Source organism: Bos grunniens, chromosome 9 (assembly GCF_055505025.1).
Source record: "Bos grunniens cultivar Pamir isolate PY7600 chromosome 9, Bosgru_T2T1.0, whole genome shotgun sequence".
NCBI lineage: Eukaryota > Metazoa > Chordata > Mammalia > Artiodactyla > Bovidae > Bos > Bos grunniens.
Genome location: NC_141173.1, coordinates 97,880,698 through 97,894,384, shown reverse-complemented (window position 1 = coordinate 97,894,384; position 13,687 = coordinate 97,880,698). Strand labels below are relative to the sequence as shown.

General features: G+C 45.3%; 1 protein-coding gene across 5 annotated transcripts in view; it reads left to right on the top strand.

Moving 5' to 3' along the window:
• The first annotated feature begins 808 nt into the window (after window positions 1-808).
• Window positions 809-13,687, top strand: part of AGPAT4 (1-acylglycerol-3-phosphate O-acyltransferase 4) — a 136,236-nt gene continuing 123,357 nt past the window's right edge. For 2 of the 5 annotated variants that reach the window (XR_015133420.1, XM_086318610.1), the window contains exon 1: window positions 1,405-1,661. Coding sequence is in view for 2 of the 5 variants with exons in the window: in XM_086318608.1 (XP_086174734.1) it covers window positions 1,590-1,665 (76 nt within the window). In the remaining 3 variants the exon portion in view is untranslated. Of the gene's footprint in view, window positions 988-1,384; window positions 1,666-13,687 lie in introns of those variants that run through there. The other 3 variants (XM_086318609.1, XM_086318608.1, XR_015133419.1) reach the window with 3 other exon arrangements.

Here is a 13,687-nt window from a genome sequence, read left to right as displayed (position 1 = left end):
AGAATTTGAATATGGAAAACCATCAGTCTAATTCTACTTGAGAAGGGCTTTGAAAAACTGGAAACAAATGGATTTTAAAACATAATCTGAAAAGTCATGAGAACTCTTTAAATTGTTTTGGCTGCAAGAACTTCTTGCAAACATCTTTTATAAACATGTCTACATGGTCAAATTTATTTACACATAAATATTAAAATAAACCATTGACACAAATGGGTTTCCTGTTCTGGTCCTTGTTTATGCCTCCGATGGCCTTCATCCCTCTCAATCTTCCTGTTCATCCCCATTCATTTCTTTCCCTCTTTCAATCACAGACCATCAAAACACAGCACACCCTGTAGGACCCAGTCCAAACCACGGTTTGCTGAATTATGAATGCTTTTTTTTTCCCTCAGCATAACCAAAAAGAGCTCTTTCCCTTTCTGTTTTATCATGGCACGCTGTTTTTAGCACTTTGGTAGCTCTTAGTAATTCTGCAATATGGTCTAGTTATTTGTGAACATTTTATTTTTTTTCCCCCTGTGGATTGTAAACATCTAAAGAACAGGGGTGAACACAGGAATCGTACTTTAATACCCAATATTATTTGTGCCGATGGTTCTAATAGAGAGCATTTGAAGGGCACACACCTTAACTCTTTGGAGGCTGAAAGAGTGTTGAAGGCATGTTGGGGACCTGGCATTTCCGAGGATCCAACAGCCCCGCCCTCTTTCAAAGTTACGAGGGCACTATTCTGCTGTTAAGGTCTGCCCAGACCCTAACTCTGGGCGCCAATGCCACGTGCATGCGTTCCGGGGTGCGCGCGCGCGCAGGCAATCGACCCTGGCGGCTGCTTTGCGGGGAGAAAATTCATCGACCTCCAAGCCTCTTTTCTCCAGTTCTTAACACCTCAGATCGCTGGAGTTTTCAGTATAATTTGGTCGAAGGTGCTTTGGGGCTCCTCCGAGTGGAATGCAATGTCCTTCCCGCACCGCGTACCAGTGAGAGGTGAGGGGGGCATTACAGAGTGCGGGTCTTTTACCAAACACAAGAGGAGGCAGTTTCCAGGTCTCAGCCCAGCCGGGGCCGGCTCGGTCCGAGCTGAGGTTGGAGGAGCCATGTCGGCACAAGGATGCAACAGGATTTGTGAGGCGCGGGCGAGAAAGAAAAAGGCCACCTAGCGGGCTTTGTTTCCGATTCTGGCAGGTTCTCCGTCCAGAGATCGAAAACGTGAAGCCTACCGAAGCACTTCCTTACATTAATTGCAAGGGGAGGGGGAGGGACTCATTTTACAGCAGCTCGTCTCTCCCTCCTTGTAACTGCTAAATTGTAGCTTTAAAAGGAAGTGACATGGGGTGGGGAGAGACGTCAGCTGAGGACCACTTTTTTTTTTTTTTTCTTTCCCGAAGGGTCCACCCCATGGGTGGAGTCTCGCTTTTTTCTTTCCAGTGTTGGCTGTCTTACAGCGCCTGTAAACTAGTGGCAATTTCTGCACCCCAGCCTGCTCCCTTTCAGTGTCCGATCTCTAAGTCCATGTGTCCAGGGCTGCCAGAAAGGAGGGATCTGCGGTTCGTGCTGTTTGCAGGCGGCTTCACCTCTGGGCGTGGCGGATGTGTGCGCCCCTCTGTCTCTCCCTCGTTATTTCTCTCCTTGGCTGGATTTCCCTAAAACCTCTGGAAGGGGTAGGTAAGCGAGAGGAGGCGAGGAAGGCGGAGAAGGAAGTGAGGCGACCGCGGGAACGTGGAGGGGCTTTGCCGCCGCACAAGGACCATCTCTTTGTGCTCAGCCGGGGGGAGCGTGTCTGTGCGCCTTGGGATGCCGAGCTGCTGCGCTGGGGTTCATTTCCCCACCCTTGTCCAGCCACCCTCCCCCACCCCCCTCCACCTCCCCGCCTCGGGTGAAAGAATTTTCTCTGCAATAGATGAAGCCGGTGCGAAGGTTCCTGTTACCGATCGGTCTCTTTTTGTGTCAGGCAACATGTTCTTCCGTCTCTGGCGTTTCTATGGCAACCACAAAAAGACTACACCAAATGCATCCCCTCTACCCATCGCTTTATTTGTGTTTGCTCCGCGTCGGTGGCTCTCCGCGCGCGGGTTCTCGCCCGGGGCTGCTCAGAGGCAGCCTGGCTTCGTGGCTACCCCTCCTCACCCCCCGTTTTGGTTTTTCCCTATTACCGGCGGGCTGGGGGAGGGGAGTTGTCAAGGAAACAGGCTTTTATACTTACGTCTTTATTTACTTAATTTTCAGCCTATGAAATTTTTTTCATCATATCTGGGAATTAGAAAAACAGTGATTTGATGTTTATGTAAGTCTTCCGTTTCTGGTCTTTCTGGAAAACCTAAACTGTTCTCAAGACGTGATGTTAAATCCGTGATCTAACTAAAGAAGTTGGGGGTGGGTGGGTAGCACTTACTTCTTTAGTAGAGGAGATGAGATCCTGGAGAAAAGTTTTAGAGGGTGTTTGCGAATCCACTGACAGATGTGTTATTTTCTGCCCAGGTTTGCTTAAGAGTCTAAATGTTTAAAAGAGTGGTCTTTGTTCTAGTCTGAACTTACGTAGCACACCATATAAGTTCAACAAGTATAAGTAACAATCAGGTAACTACCAGCAGGGTTCCCAGTTTTTTGGGTATCCTTCTAATAGGGATTAGAGGCTGTCCCCTCCCCTTAAGGTGAGAGTCCTCTTTTTCAAAGCTGGAAAAGAATGAACTCATCTGTGACTGTTAGTTAAGCATTCTCAGTTGGAAAAAAAAAAGTATCTATCGTGAGTTAAGGGAGAAAGTGTCTGTGGTGTGTGTGTGATGTGTGTGATTGTGTGTGGGGTAAGCAGGGCAGGGACATCAGGGGCAAGTCAAGCCCTAAGTTAGAACTGCTAAATCTTCTTAATGTCCTCTATGGAGGGAAAAAGAGTTGATTTTCAAGAAAAATATAAAACAGAGAGAAAAAAGTATCATCTACCTAGTAACAGGCAAAGTTAAATATAATTAAAATCAAGTGACCCATCTGTGGAACAGACATAGTCCAGATCGGCTTATTAACAGGTAGGAGTCAAGTTGACAGTCTTCATTCAGTGCATCTGAGATGTTTGATAACCGACACTATTCTTTTAAGGGGTGTCCTGAATTACCAAATTAGGATTTATAGAAAGGATCAACAGTAATATCACCCTTGAGTCTTAAAACTATCTGTAGTTTTGGATAAAGATGAGTGAAGGTGGCTTAGCCCTCACAATGCCTTCCGGCTAGAAAGCCTAAAGCATCTCTTGGAAACCTCCCAGTACTCCCCCTCCCCTCCCCCGCCTCCCCGGGGGAAGCAGGAAGAAGGGGTGGTTTAATGAGATTCTGCTTGCCAAGATCCTTATCTCAACATGCTCTTTTCTATGACTTATAAAACTTATAGGACAAGAGGTCTTAAGTATTACAGATACAAAAGTTATCTGAAAAATAGCATGGCACAAAACTAGCGGAATTCAATAAAGAGGGCAGGTTTCAAGACATAAAGCACACAAAAGTGTTGTTAAAAAATTAGATGATCGTTTTGAAAAGCCCAGGCTAATCTATATAAATAGTTGGAGTGTAGGTTTGCAAAGAGTGTGGGAAGCAGTCAGGCTCTGTTACTGTTTGCCAGCCTGAAGATGTCCTCACGGAGCTCGGACATAGATTGACCGCATCAGATGGACCACATGACCCTGCAGGATAGATGGACAGTGTGCGAGTCAAGTGTGATGCAGGCACTCCTGAGCTTCCAAATCTAGGAGTTGCACAGCAAAAAGCCTTGTAGGATGGGGTTCAAAGGAAAAGTAGCAAGAATTGTTTGTCACTTCAGCCAAAAAAAGAGAAGGAATCACTGTCCTGTAATTGGACTGAGTAGAACTTGAAAACTTGATTAACACTCTTGACCTGGGTAGGGTCAACGAAGGATCAGTGGAGTGGGTCCATGGAGCAAACACTCTTGACCTGGGGAAGGTCAATGGAGCTGTGGATGCAGAGCAAATTCGGGGTCCCCTGAGAGGCGGGATGGAGGCGATGCTGAGGAGATAACTGGTGAAGTTGGGGCTAGTCATTCACTGTCGTTGGGATTGCATGGCTCTGAACTGGACGCTGCCAAGTTTGTGAAGAAAACAGAAGTGGTGGTCTGTGGTCTCAAGTTTAAAAGTTGTCAAACCGGTGACAACGTGCGTAGGTCGGCACACAGTTGGAGAAAAGGAGGCGGGGCAAGAGAAGTGGATGCAGTAAGTCTGGGAAGACTGTTACGGGGATGTTGAGGTTGAAGGTTTGAAGGAGAGGAGACAGATGTTTCTAGGGGAGGAGGCAAAGGTGTCCCAGGTAACAAGGATGGTGGTGGGTGATGGGTCCTGGGTCAAGGTTCTTGTCCGAAGCAGGGAGAAGTCCATCTTTAGTCTGGAAATGGGCCAGGTGGAGAGAACTGGTGTGGAGAGAACCGGTAGTGATTCAGGGACAGGATTTTGTTTAACTCAGAATAAGACTGGTAGAAAAAGTGAGAAAGTGTTAATCACTTGGTTGTGTCCAACTCTTTGCGACACTATAGACTGTAACCTGCCAGGTTCCTCTGTCCATGGATTTCTCCAGGCAAAAATACTGGAGAGGGTAGTCATTCCCTTCTACAGGGGATCTTCCTGGCCAAGAGATTGAACCTGGGTCTTCAGCATTGCAGGCAGATTCTTTACCATCTGAGTCCCTGTAAGTAAAATGCAGAATCCTTCCTAATCCAGTTATTGTTGAGTTGAAACTCCAAGAAGTGAAGGCTAGACTTAAATCAGACTTAAAAGAAGTGAGAAATTTGGGAAAGGAAGCCCCCACACACCCACAACGTCATTCTAATAATACTAACCATTGCTGTTGCTTTCAATTGTGGGGTGCTCAAGTGAGCACTGGGCAGACTTAACTATATTTTGTTCGATCTGCTGTATTCTGAAAAAGAGGTCTCATGGGCATGGGAATACAGTGTATTCATAGTTCTGAATGGTTTTGGACACCTCAATGTTTAAATGTAGTCAAGCCTGGCTTAAAAACCGTCTACATCCCATAGAGTTTGTGCATCGCTAATTCAAGAAGCTTCGTCCCAGGGCAGAATCCATTTGCGAAGCTTTTTAACTTGGACATTTGGCTTCATGTAGGAACCAAGGAGGATCACTGCTAAGCTGGTGGGAAAGAGAAAGCTTAAATCATGAACTTGCTCTTTTCACAGTATTTATGTGCATTTATTATGCGTAAATAGCTTGTTGTTCAGACACTGTATCAGACTCTTTGCAACTCCACGGACTGTAGCACGCAAGGCTTGCCTGTCTTTCACTATCTCCCAGAGCTTGCTCAAACTCATGTCCATCGAGTCGGTGATGCCATCCAACCATCTCATCCTCTGTCGTCCCCTTCTCCTCCTGCCTTCAATCTTTCCCAGCATCAGGGTCTTTTCTAATGAGTCCGCTCTTCGCATCAGGTGGCCAAAGTATTGGAGTTTCAGCTTTAACATCAGTCCTTCCAATGAATATTCAGGACTGATCTCCTTTAGGATGGACTGGTTGGAGCTCCTTGAAGTCCAAGGGACTCTCAAGAGTCTTCTCCAACACCACAGTTCAAAAGCATCAGTTCTTCGACGCTCAGCTTTCTTTATAGTGCACCTCTCACATCCATACATGACTACTGGAAAAACCATAGCCTTGACTAGACGGACCTTTGTCCACAGAGTCATGTCTCTGCTTTTGAATATGCTGTCTAGGTTGATCATAACTTTCCTTCCAAGGAGTGAGCGTCTTGTAATTTAGTGATTGCAGTCACCGTCCACAGTCATTTTGGAGCCCAAGATGGTGACTCCGTTTTCCCTGAGTGCCTGAATATCTTAAAATAAGTGCAATATTTGGGAAAGCTATGATGAAACAGTCTCTCTAACCTGTTTTCCTTTATTTTTAAAGGCTTTCTCTACAAAGATTTTCTACTTGTGTTTATTTTTGTTCCTCCTCTGATTTGCTTTACTTCTTCCTTTAACCTTAGGTTCTACCTTTCAGTCATCACTCATTCATTCCTATATCATCCATCCATTTATTCATTCACTCAAAAATGAGATTTGTATCATGTGTCAGACATTATATATTACGGATGTGGCCATAAATAGGCAACTATTTCTTCCTTGAAGAAGCTCAGAAACTAGCAGGGGGAAAGATGGAGAAACAGTCCCTTCAACCAGCGAGTATTCATTTTATTACTATTATTAACCCATAGTTGATTTACAATATTGTGTTAGTTTCAAGTGTACAACTTCAGATTGTTTTCCATTACGGATTATTGTAAATTGAACTTATTGAAAACAGTTCCACAGGCTATACAGCAAGTCCTTACTCTTTGTCTGTTGTATGGAGAGCAGTGTATATCTATGAATCTCATGTTCCTAGTTTATCCCCCCTCTTCCCCTTTCCTTTTGGTAGCTATAAGCTTGTTTTCTATGCCCGTGAGTCTTGTTTCTGTTTTGTAAATAAATTGATTTGTATGATTCATTTTTTAGATTCCAGATATAAGTGATGTGATATAATATTTGTCTTTCTCTACCTGATTTACTTCACTCAGTATGATGATCTCTAGGTCTGTCGTGTTGCTGCAGATGGCAACATTTCATTCTTTTGAATGGCTGAGTAATATTCCGTTTTTCTTCTCTGATAGCTCAGTTGGTAAAGGATCCATCTGCAATGCAGGAGACCCCAGTTCGATTCCTGGGTCGGGAAGATCCGCTGGAGAAGGGATAGGCTACCCACTCCAGTATTCTTGGGCTTACTTTGTGGCTCAGCTGGTAAAGAGTCCGCCTGCAATGCTGGAGACCTGGATTCGATCCCTGGGTTGGGAGGATCCCCTGGAGAAGGGAAAGGCTATCCACTCCAGTATCCTGGCCTGAAGAACTCCAATGACTGTATAGACCATGGGGTTGCAAAGAGTTGGACACGACTGAGCAACTTTCAGTTCACATATATATACACGCACACATACATACAGGGACAGGGACTGGGATGGATTGAAGGCAGGAAGAGAAGGGAACGACAGAGGATGAGATGGTTGGATGGCATCACCGACTTAATGGACATGAGTTTGAGCAGGCTCTGGGAGTTGGTGGTAGACAGGGAAACCTGGCGTGCTGCAGTCCATGGGGTAGCAAAGAGGTGGACACGACTGAGCGACTGAACTGATACATACAGGGGGTATTGTTTTTGATTTAAGCATTTATTGGCTAATGGCACCAGATGTTTCTTTCATTGAACAGTTCTATACATAGACTGTTCTGGGCAGAGAGGTAGAGTGCTTAGCAGTTGACTGTTCATCTTATAATTTTCTTGTGTCTTCCTCACTGGTTGGGCGTATGTCTGATGTCAGTAAACATTTGTTGGCTAACTAAACGGGAGAAGCGAGGTTTTGACCCTGCAGACACAGAGATACAATGTGCAGCAGGCTTGTAAATTCTCTTTCTGCAAAGCACAAGCTGAGTGAGATCACCTCTCAAAGTTCCCTAGGAGTGAGTTCCTTGTAGACTTCCATGGGACTACGGCTCCCTCCAGATGGACTCAAAATAGGACATTTTTAAAGGACAAGCTCCCAACTGCATTGAAATTATATGCTCATCACTTTACTAGATAATCCCTGGTCATTAGATTTCCCATAAGGCATGGCAAACCTGTCTCTCATTCTACAAAAGCAAGTGGGTTTCAACACCTTAAATCCAAATATCCCTAATACATTATGTTACATAAGTATTTAAACTTGTTGCAGCGCTTCCTGTTTGTATTTCCTGCTGTCATGGAGCTCCTCTCAGCAGGATTGTTTGGCCCCTTGTAATTTCTACCTTCAGCAGAAAATTATATGGGCAGCCTAACACAGTTCATCCGGAACACCCCCTCTGGTGCCGCCTGACCTTCAGAGCGAACACTTAGCAGATCCCCCTTCTTCGTTATTCTGTTTGCAGATGAGGTCAGCTTCTCCCTTTGGCAGGAAGTTGTTCCAGGTAACTGGTCGGCAGAGGTCTCTTCCCTCTGACCTTGGGTCATACCGAATGGCTGTTTCATGGTCATTTCTACGTAGGAGCCGCAGGAGAAGAGGCACATTGTGACCTTTGCGGTCGGAAGGACACTTCCTGACACTGAACTTCCTGCAGGAGATTATTCCTTAGTCTGGGGGCTGAAGGGTAACCTACAGAAGCGGTCAGAGACGCTGAGGTGACCCGCCAACCTGTAGGGTGTATGTGAGAATCATAGCAGCCCACCTGGCTGAGGGCACCTCGTGGGCTAGTCAGTTACACAGACCTCACACTTCGTCATTCCCTTTATTCTCGTAAGAAACAGAGCAGGGCAAAACTGTTACCACTCTCCGTCTTATAGAGAGAGTAAAGATGAGAGCATGTTGGTTACCACTCTCCGTCTTATAGAGAGAAAGTAAAGATGAGAGCATGTTGCTCACCTAACATCCTAATAAGTAACTGAAACAGAACTGAGACTGGACTCAAGACTATGGTACGGCTCTTCCCCACAATCCCCCATTTCAGTGGCATCACGTTCTTGCATCTGTGCGCAGGCCCAGCCCAGTGCCTGGGATGCACATACACACTGTTCCTGCAGTTCTCAACAGCTCTCTGCCATGTGGACCTTCCCATGCATGCCTTTCATCCTAGGTTTTAGGAGCTGCAGAAATTCTGGAAGAGAGAGTAGTAATTTAGAACTTGAGGCGGGAGGGAACTTATAGCAGTACTTCTAAGACAAGCTACTTTAATAGTTTTCAGGGAGCTTTGTTGTTTTGTTGTGGTTTAGCCATAGAGGTGGTTAAAGGAGAAAAGGAAAGATATACGCATCTGAACGCAGAGTTCCAAAGAATAGCAAGGAGACATAAGAAACCTTCCTCAGTGATCAATGCAAAGAAATAGAGGAAAACAATAGAATGGGAAAGACTAGAGATCTCTTCAAGAAAATTAGAGACACCAAGGGAACATTTCATGCAAAGATGGGTACAATGAAGGACAGAAATGGTGTGGACCTAACAGAAGCAGACGATATTAAGAAGAGGTGGCAGGAATACACAGAAGAACTGTACAAAAAAGATCTTCATGTCCCATATAACCATGGTGGTGTGATCACTGACTTAGAGCCAGACATCCTGGAATGTGAAGTCAAGCGGGCCTTAGGAAGCATCACTACGAACAAAGCTAGTGAAGGTGATGGAATCCAGTTGAGCTATTTCAAATCCTAAAAGATGATGCTGTGAAAGTGCTGCACTCAGTATGCCAGCAAATTTGGAAAACTCAGCAGTGGCCACAGGACTGGAAAAGGTCCATTTTCATTCCAATCCCTAAGAAAGGCAATGCCAAAGAACGTTCAAACTGTTGCACAATTGCCCTTATCTCACCCAATAGCAAAAAAATTTATTCATTTTTAATTGAAGGATAATTGCTTTATCAGATCAGATCAGATAGATCAGTTGCTCAGTCGTGTCCAACTCTTTGCGACCCCATGAATCGAAGCACGCCAGGCCTCCCTGTCTCTCACCAACTCCTGGAGTTCACTCAGACTCACGTCCATCAAGTCAGTGATGCCATCCAGCCATCTCATCCTCTGTCGTCCCCTTCTCCTCCTGCCCCCAATCCCTCCCAGCATCAGAGTCTTTTCTAATGAGTCAACTCTTCACATGAGGTGGCCAGAGTATTGGAGTTTCAGCTTTAGCATCATTCCTTCCAAAGAAATCGCAGGGCTGATCTCCTTCAGAATGGACTGGTTGGATCTCCTTGCAGTCCAAGGGGCTTTATAGTAGTTCACAATAGCGCAAAATTCTCCAAGCGAGGTTTCAATAGTATGTGAACCAAGAACTTCCAGATGTTCAAGCTGGATGTAGAAAAGGAAGAGGAATCAGAGAACAAATTGCCAACATCAGTTGGATCATCGAAAAACCAAGAGAGTTCCAGAAAAACATCTACTTCTGCTTTATTGACTATGCTAAAGCCTTTGACTGTATGGATCACAGCAAACTGTGGAAAATTCTGAAAGAGATGGGAATACCAGACCACCTGACCTGCCTCTTGAGAAACCTGTATGCAAGTCAGGAAACAACAGTTAGAACTGGGCATGGAACAACAGACTGGTTCCAAATAGGGAAAGGAGTACATCAAGGCTGTATATTGTCACCCTGTTTATTTAACTTATGTGCAGAGTACATCATGAGAAACACTGGGCTGGAAGAAGCACAAGTTGAAATCAAGATTGCTGGAAGAAATATCAATAATCTCACATATGCAGATGATACCACCCTTATGGCAGAAAGCCAAGAGGAACTAAGAGCCTCTTGACGAAAGTGAAAGAGGAGAGTGAAAAACTGGCTTAAAACTCAGCATTAAAAAAATTAAGATCATGGCATCTGGTCCCATCACTTCATGCCAAATAGATGGGGAAACAATGGAAACAGTGTCAGACTTTATTTTTTTGGGCTCCAAAATCACTGCAGATGGTGATTGCAGCCATGAAATTAAAAGATGCTTGCTCCTTGGAAAAAAAGCTATAACCAACCTAGACAGCATATTAAAAAGCAGAGATTTTATTTACTTTGCCAACAAAAATCTGTTTAGTCAAAGCTACGGTTTTTCCAGTAGTCATGTATGGATGTGAGGGTTGGACCATAAAGAAAGGTGAGCACCAAACAATTGATGCTTCTCAACTGTGGTTTTGGAGAAGACTCTTGAGAGTCCCTTGGACTGCAAGGAGATCAAACCAGTCCATCGTAAAGGAGATGAGTCCTGATTATTCATTGGAAGCACTCATGCTGAAACTGACACTGCAATCCTTTGGCCACCTGATGTGAAGAGCCGACTCATTGGAAAAGCCCCTGATGCTGGGAAAGACTGAAGGCAGGAGGAGAAGGGGACGACAGAGGATTAGATGGTTGGATGACATCACCGACTCAATGGACATGAGTTTGAGCAAGCTCTGGGAGTGTGATGGACAGGGAAGCCTGGCGTGCTGCAGTCCATGGGGTCGCAAAGAGTCAGACACGACTGAGCAACTGAACTGACTGACTGAGGGAGCTTTCTTGTTTTGTTGCGGTTTAGCCACAGAGGTGGTACAGTGGAGGAAGGGAACAGGCCCTATGATTAAAATATCTGAGTGACAGTGCGGTTCATACTTTAAATATGAGCTGTGCTCAGAACCAGTTTAAAAATTTTTTTATACATGACTGAACTGAACTCAACATATAATCAGCTTAAGCATTATTATTATTATAAATGTGTTTATTTACTTAGTTGTGGCTAGCAGAATCTTTTAATTGTGGCACATGGGATCTAGTTTCCTGACCAGGGATGGAACCTGGGTCCCTGCATTGGGAGAGGTGAGTCTGAACCAGTGGGCCACCAAGGAAGTCTAAGTATTATTAATTTATTCATTTTTAATGGAAGGATAATTGCTTTACAATATACTGTTGATTTCTGCCATACATCCACATGAATCAGCCATAGAACTCCAGTGTTCTTGCCTGGAGAATCCCAGGGACGGGGGAGCCTGGTGGGCTGCCGTCTATGGGGTCGCACAGAGTCGGACACGACTGAGCGACTTCGCTTTCACTTTTCACTTTCATGCATTGGAGAAGGAAATGGCAGCCCACTCCAGTGTTCTTGCTGGAGAATCCCAGGGACGGGGGAGCCTGGTGGGCTGCCGTCTATGGGGTCGCACGGAGTCAGACACGACTGAAGCAACTTAGCAGCAGCAGCATACATATGTCTCCTCCCTCTTGAACCTCCGTCCCAACTCCCACCCCATTCCACCCCTCTGGATTGTCAGAGCCCTGGTTTGAGCTCCTGGCATTATTCTCAATGGTGAATAACTGAGAGCATCTCCTCTAAGATGAGGAACAAAGACGAGGGCGCCCACTTTCGCCACTATCATTCCACATAATTCTGGAAGTCATAGGTATGGCAGTCAGAGAAGAAAAAGAAATAAAAGGAATCCAGATTGGAAAAGAAGTAAATCTCTCTTTGCAGGTGACATGACACTATACATAGAAAACCCTAAAGATAGTATCAGAATCAATTTTTAATCAAGAATTGAACTTTGCCACGAAGTTGCTCTTAAAATACCTGCTATGCCTGCCCTCGGTGATTCCCAAGGCTGTGGGTAGATGGAGTCAGCTCTTCTTATCTGTTTTTGATTGTCAACAAATCTATTAGCGAGTCTAAAGGCAGAGAATTATCTGCAAAGATACTGCCAGCGCTTATCTTGGACAATGAGAATGAGAGAAATGAATTGAGTGAAGGTTGGTCTTTTTCCCATCTCCCTCCTGAGCTGTCCCCTCTCTGTGGGCAGAGGTTAACCCAGGCTGATGAAATTTTAAATAGTCTGTCCTTCCCTAGCGCTTCCTCCCAGGATGCAGAAGCCGTCCACACACCAGCAAAAGCAACATCTGAAACCTCCTACTGGGCACCTGCTTGTTCCTCCCCTTCCCTCTCTCTTACTGGAAAGATTGATGGGAAAGACTGATGCTGGGAAAGCTTGAAGCAGGAGGAGAAGGGGGCGACAGAAGATGAGATGGTGGGATGGCATCACCGACTCAATGGACATGAGTTTGAGTAAACTTCAGAAGATGGTGATGGACAGGGAGGCCTGGCGTGCTGCAGCCCATGGGGTCGCAGAGTCGGACACGATGAGCAACTAGATTGTCATAGAGCACTGGTTTGAGCTCCCTGTCATTATTCTCCATGGTGAATGACAGCATCTCCTCATGGTTGAGGTTGAAAACAAAAACAACCTCTCCTGCTGTGGGGAAGAGTAAGCTGAAAGGAGGTGTGGTGAGCAGCTGCCTTCCCAAATGTTATCACTCTTCGAGGCCCATCTCCAGAATCTCTTGCTGTGTTATCCTGACCTTCTTACTTAATCACGTTACTGCTTCATAGCAGTCGCTCTTTTCAGTTCAGTTCAGTTTCAGTCGTGTCCGACTCTTTGCGACCCCATGAATCGCAGCACGCCAGGCCTCCCTGTCCATCACCAACTCCGGAGTTCACTCAAACTCATTCCATCTAGTCGGTGATGCCATCCAGCCATCTCATCCTCTGTCGACCCCTTCTCCTCCTGCCCCCAATCCCTCCCAGCATCAGGGTCTTTTCCAATGAGTCAACTCTTCGCATCAGGTAGCCAAAGTATTGGAGTTTCAGCTTTAGGATCAGTCCTTCCAAGGAACACCCAGGACTGATCTCCTTCAGGATGGATTGGTTGGATCTCCTTGCAGTCCAAGGGACTCTCAAGAGTCTTCTCCAACACCACAGTTCAAAAGCCTCAATTCTTCAGTGCTCAGCTTTCTTCACAGTCCAACTCTCACATCCATCCATGACCACTGGAAAAACCATAGCCTTGACTAGACGGACCTTTGTTGGCAAAGTAATGTCTCTGCTTTTGAATATACTATCTAGGTTGGTCATAACTTTCCTTCCAAGGAGTAAGCGTCTTTTAATTTCATGGCTGCAATCACCATCTGCAGTGATTCTGGAGCCCAAAAAAATAAAGTCTGACACTGTTTCCACTGTTTCTCCATCTATTTCCCATGAAGTGATGGGACCAGATGCCATAATCTTCATTTTCTGAATGTTGAGCTTTAAGCCAACTTTTTCACTCTCCTCCTTCACTTTCATCAAGAGGCTTTTGAGTTCCTCTTCACTTTCTGCCATAAGGGTGGTGTCATCTGCATATCTG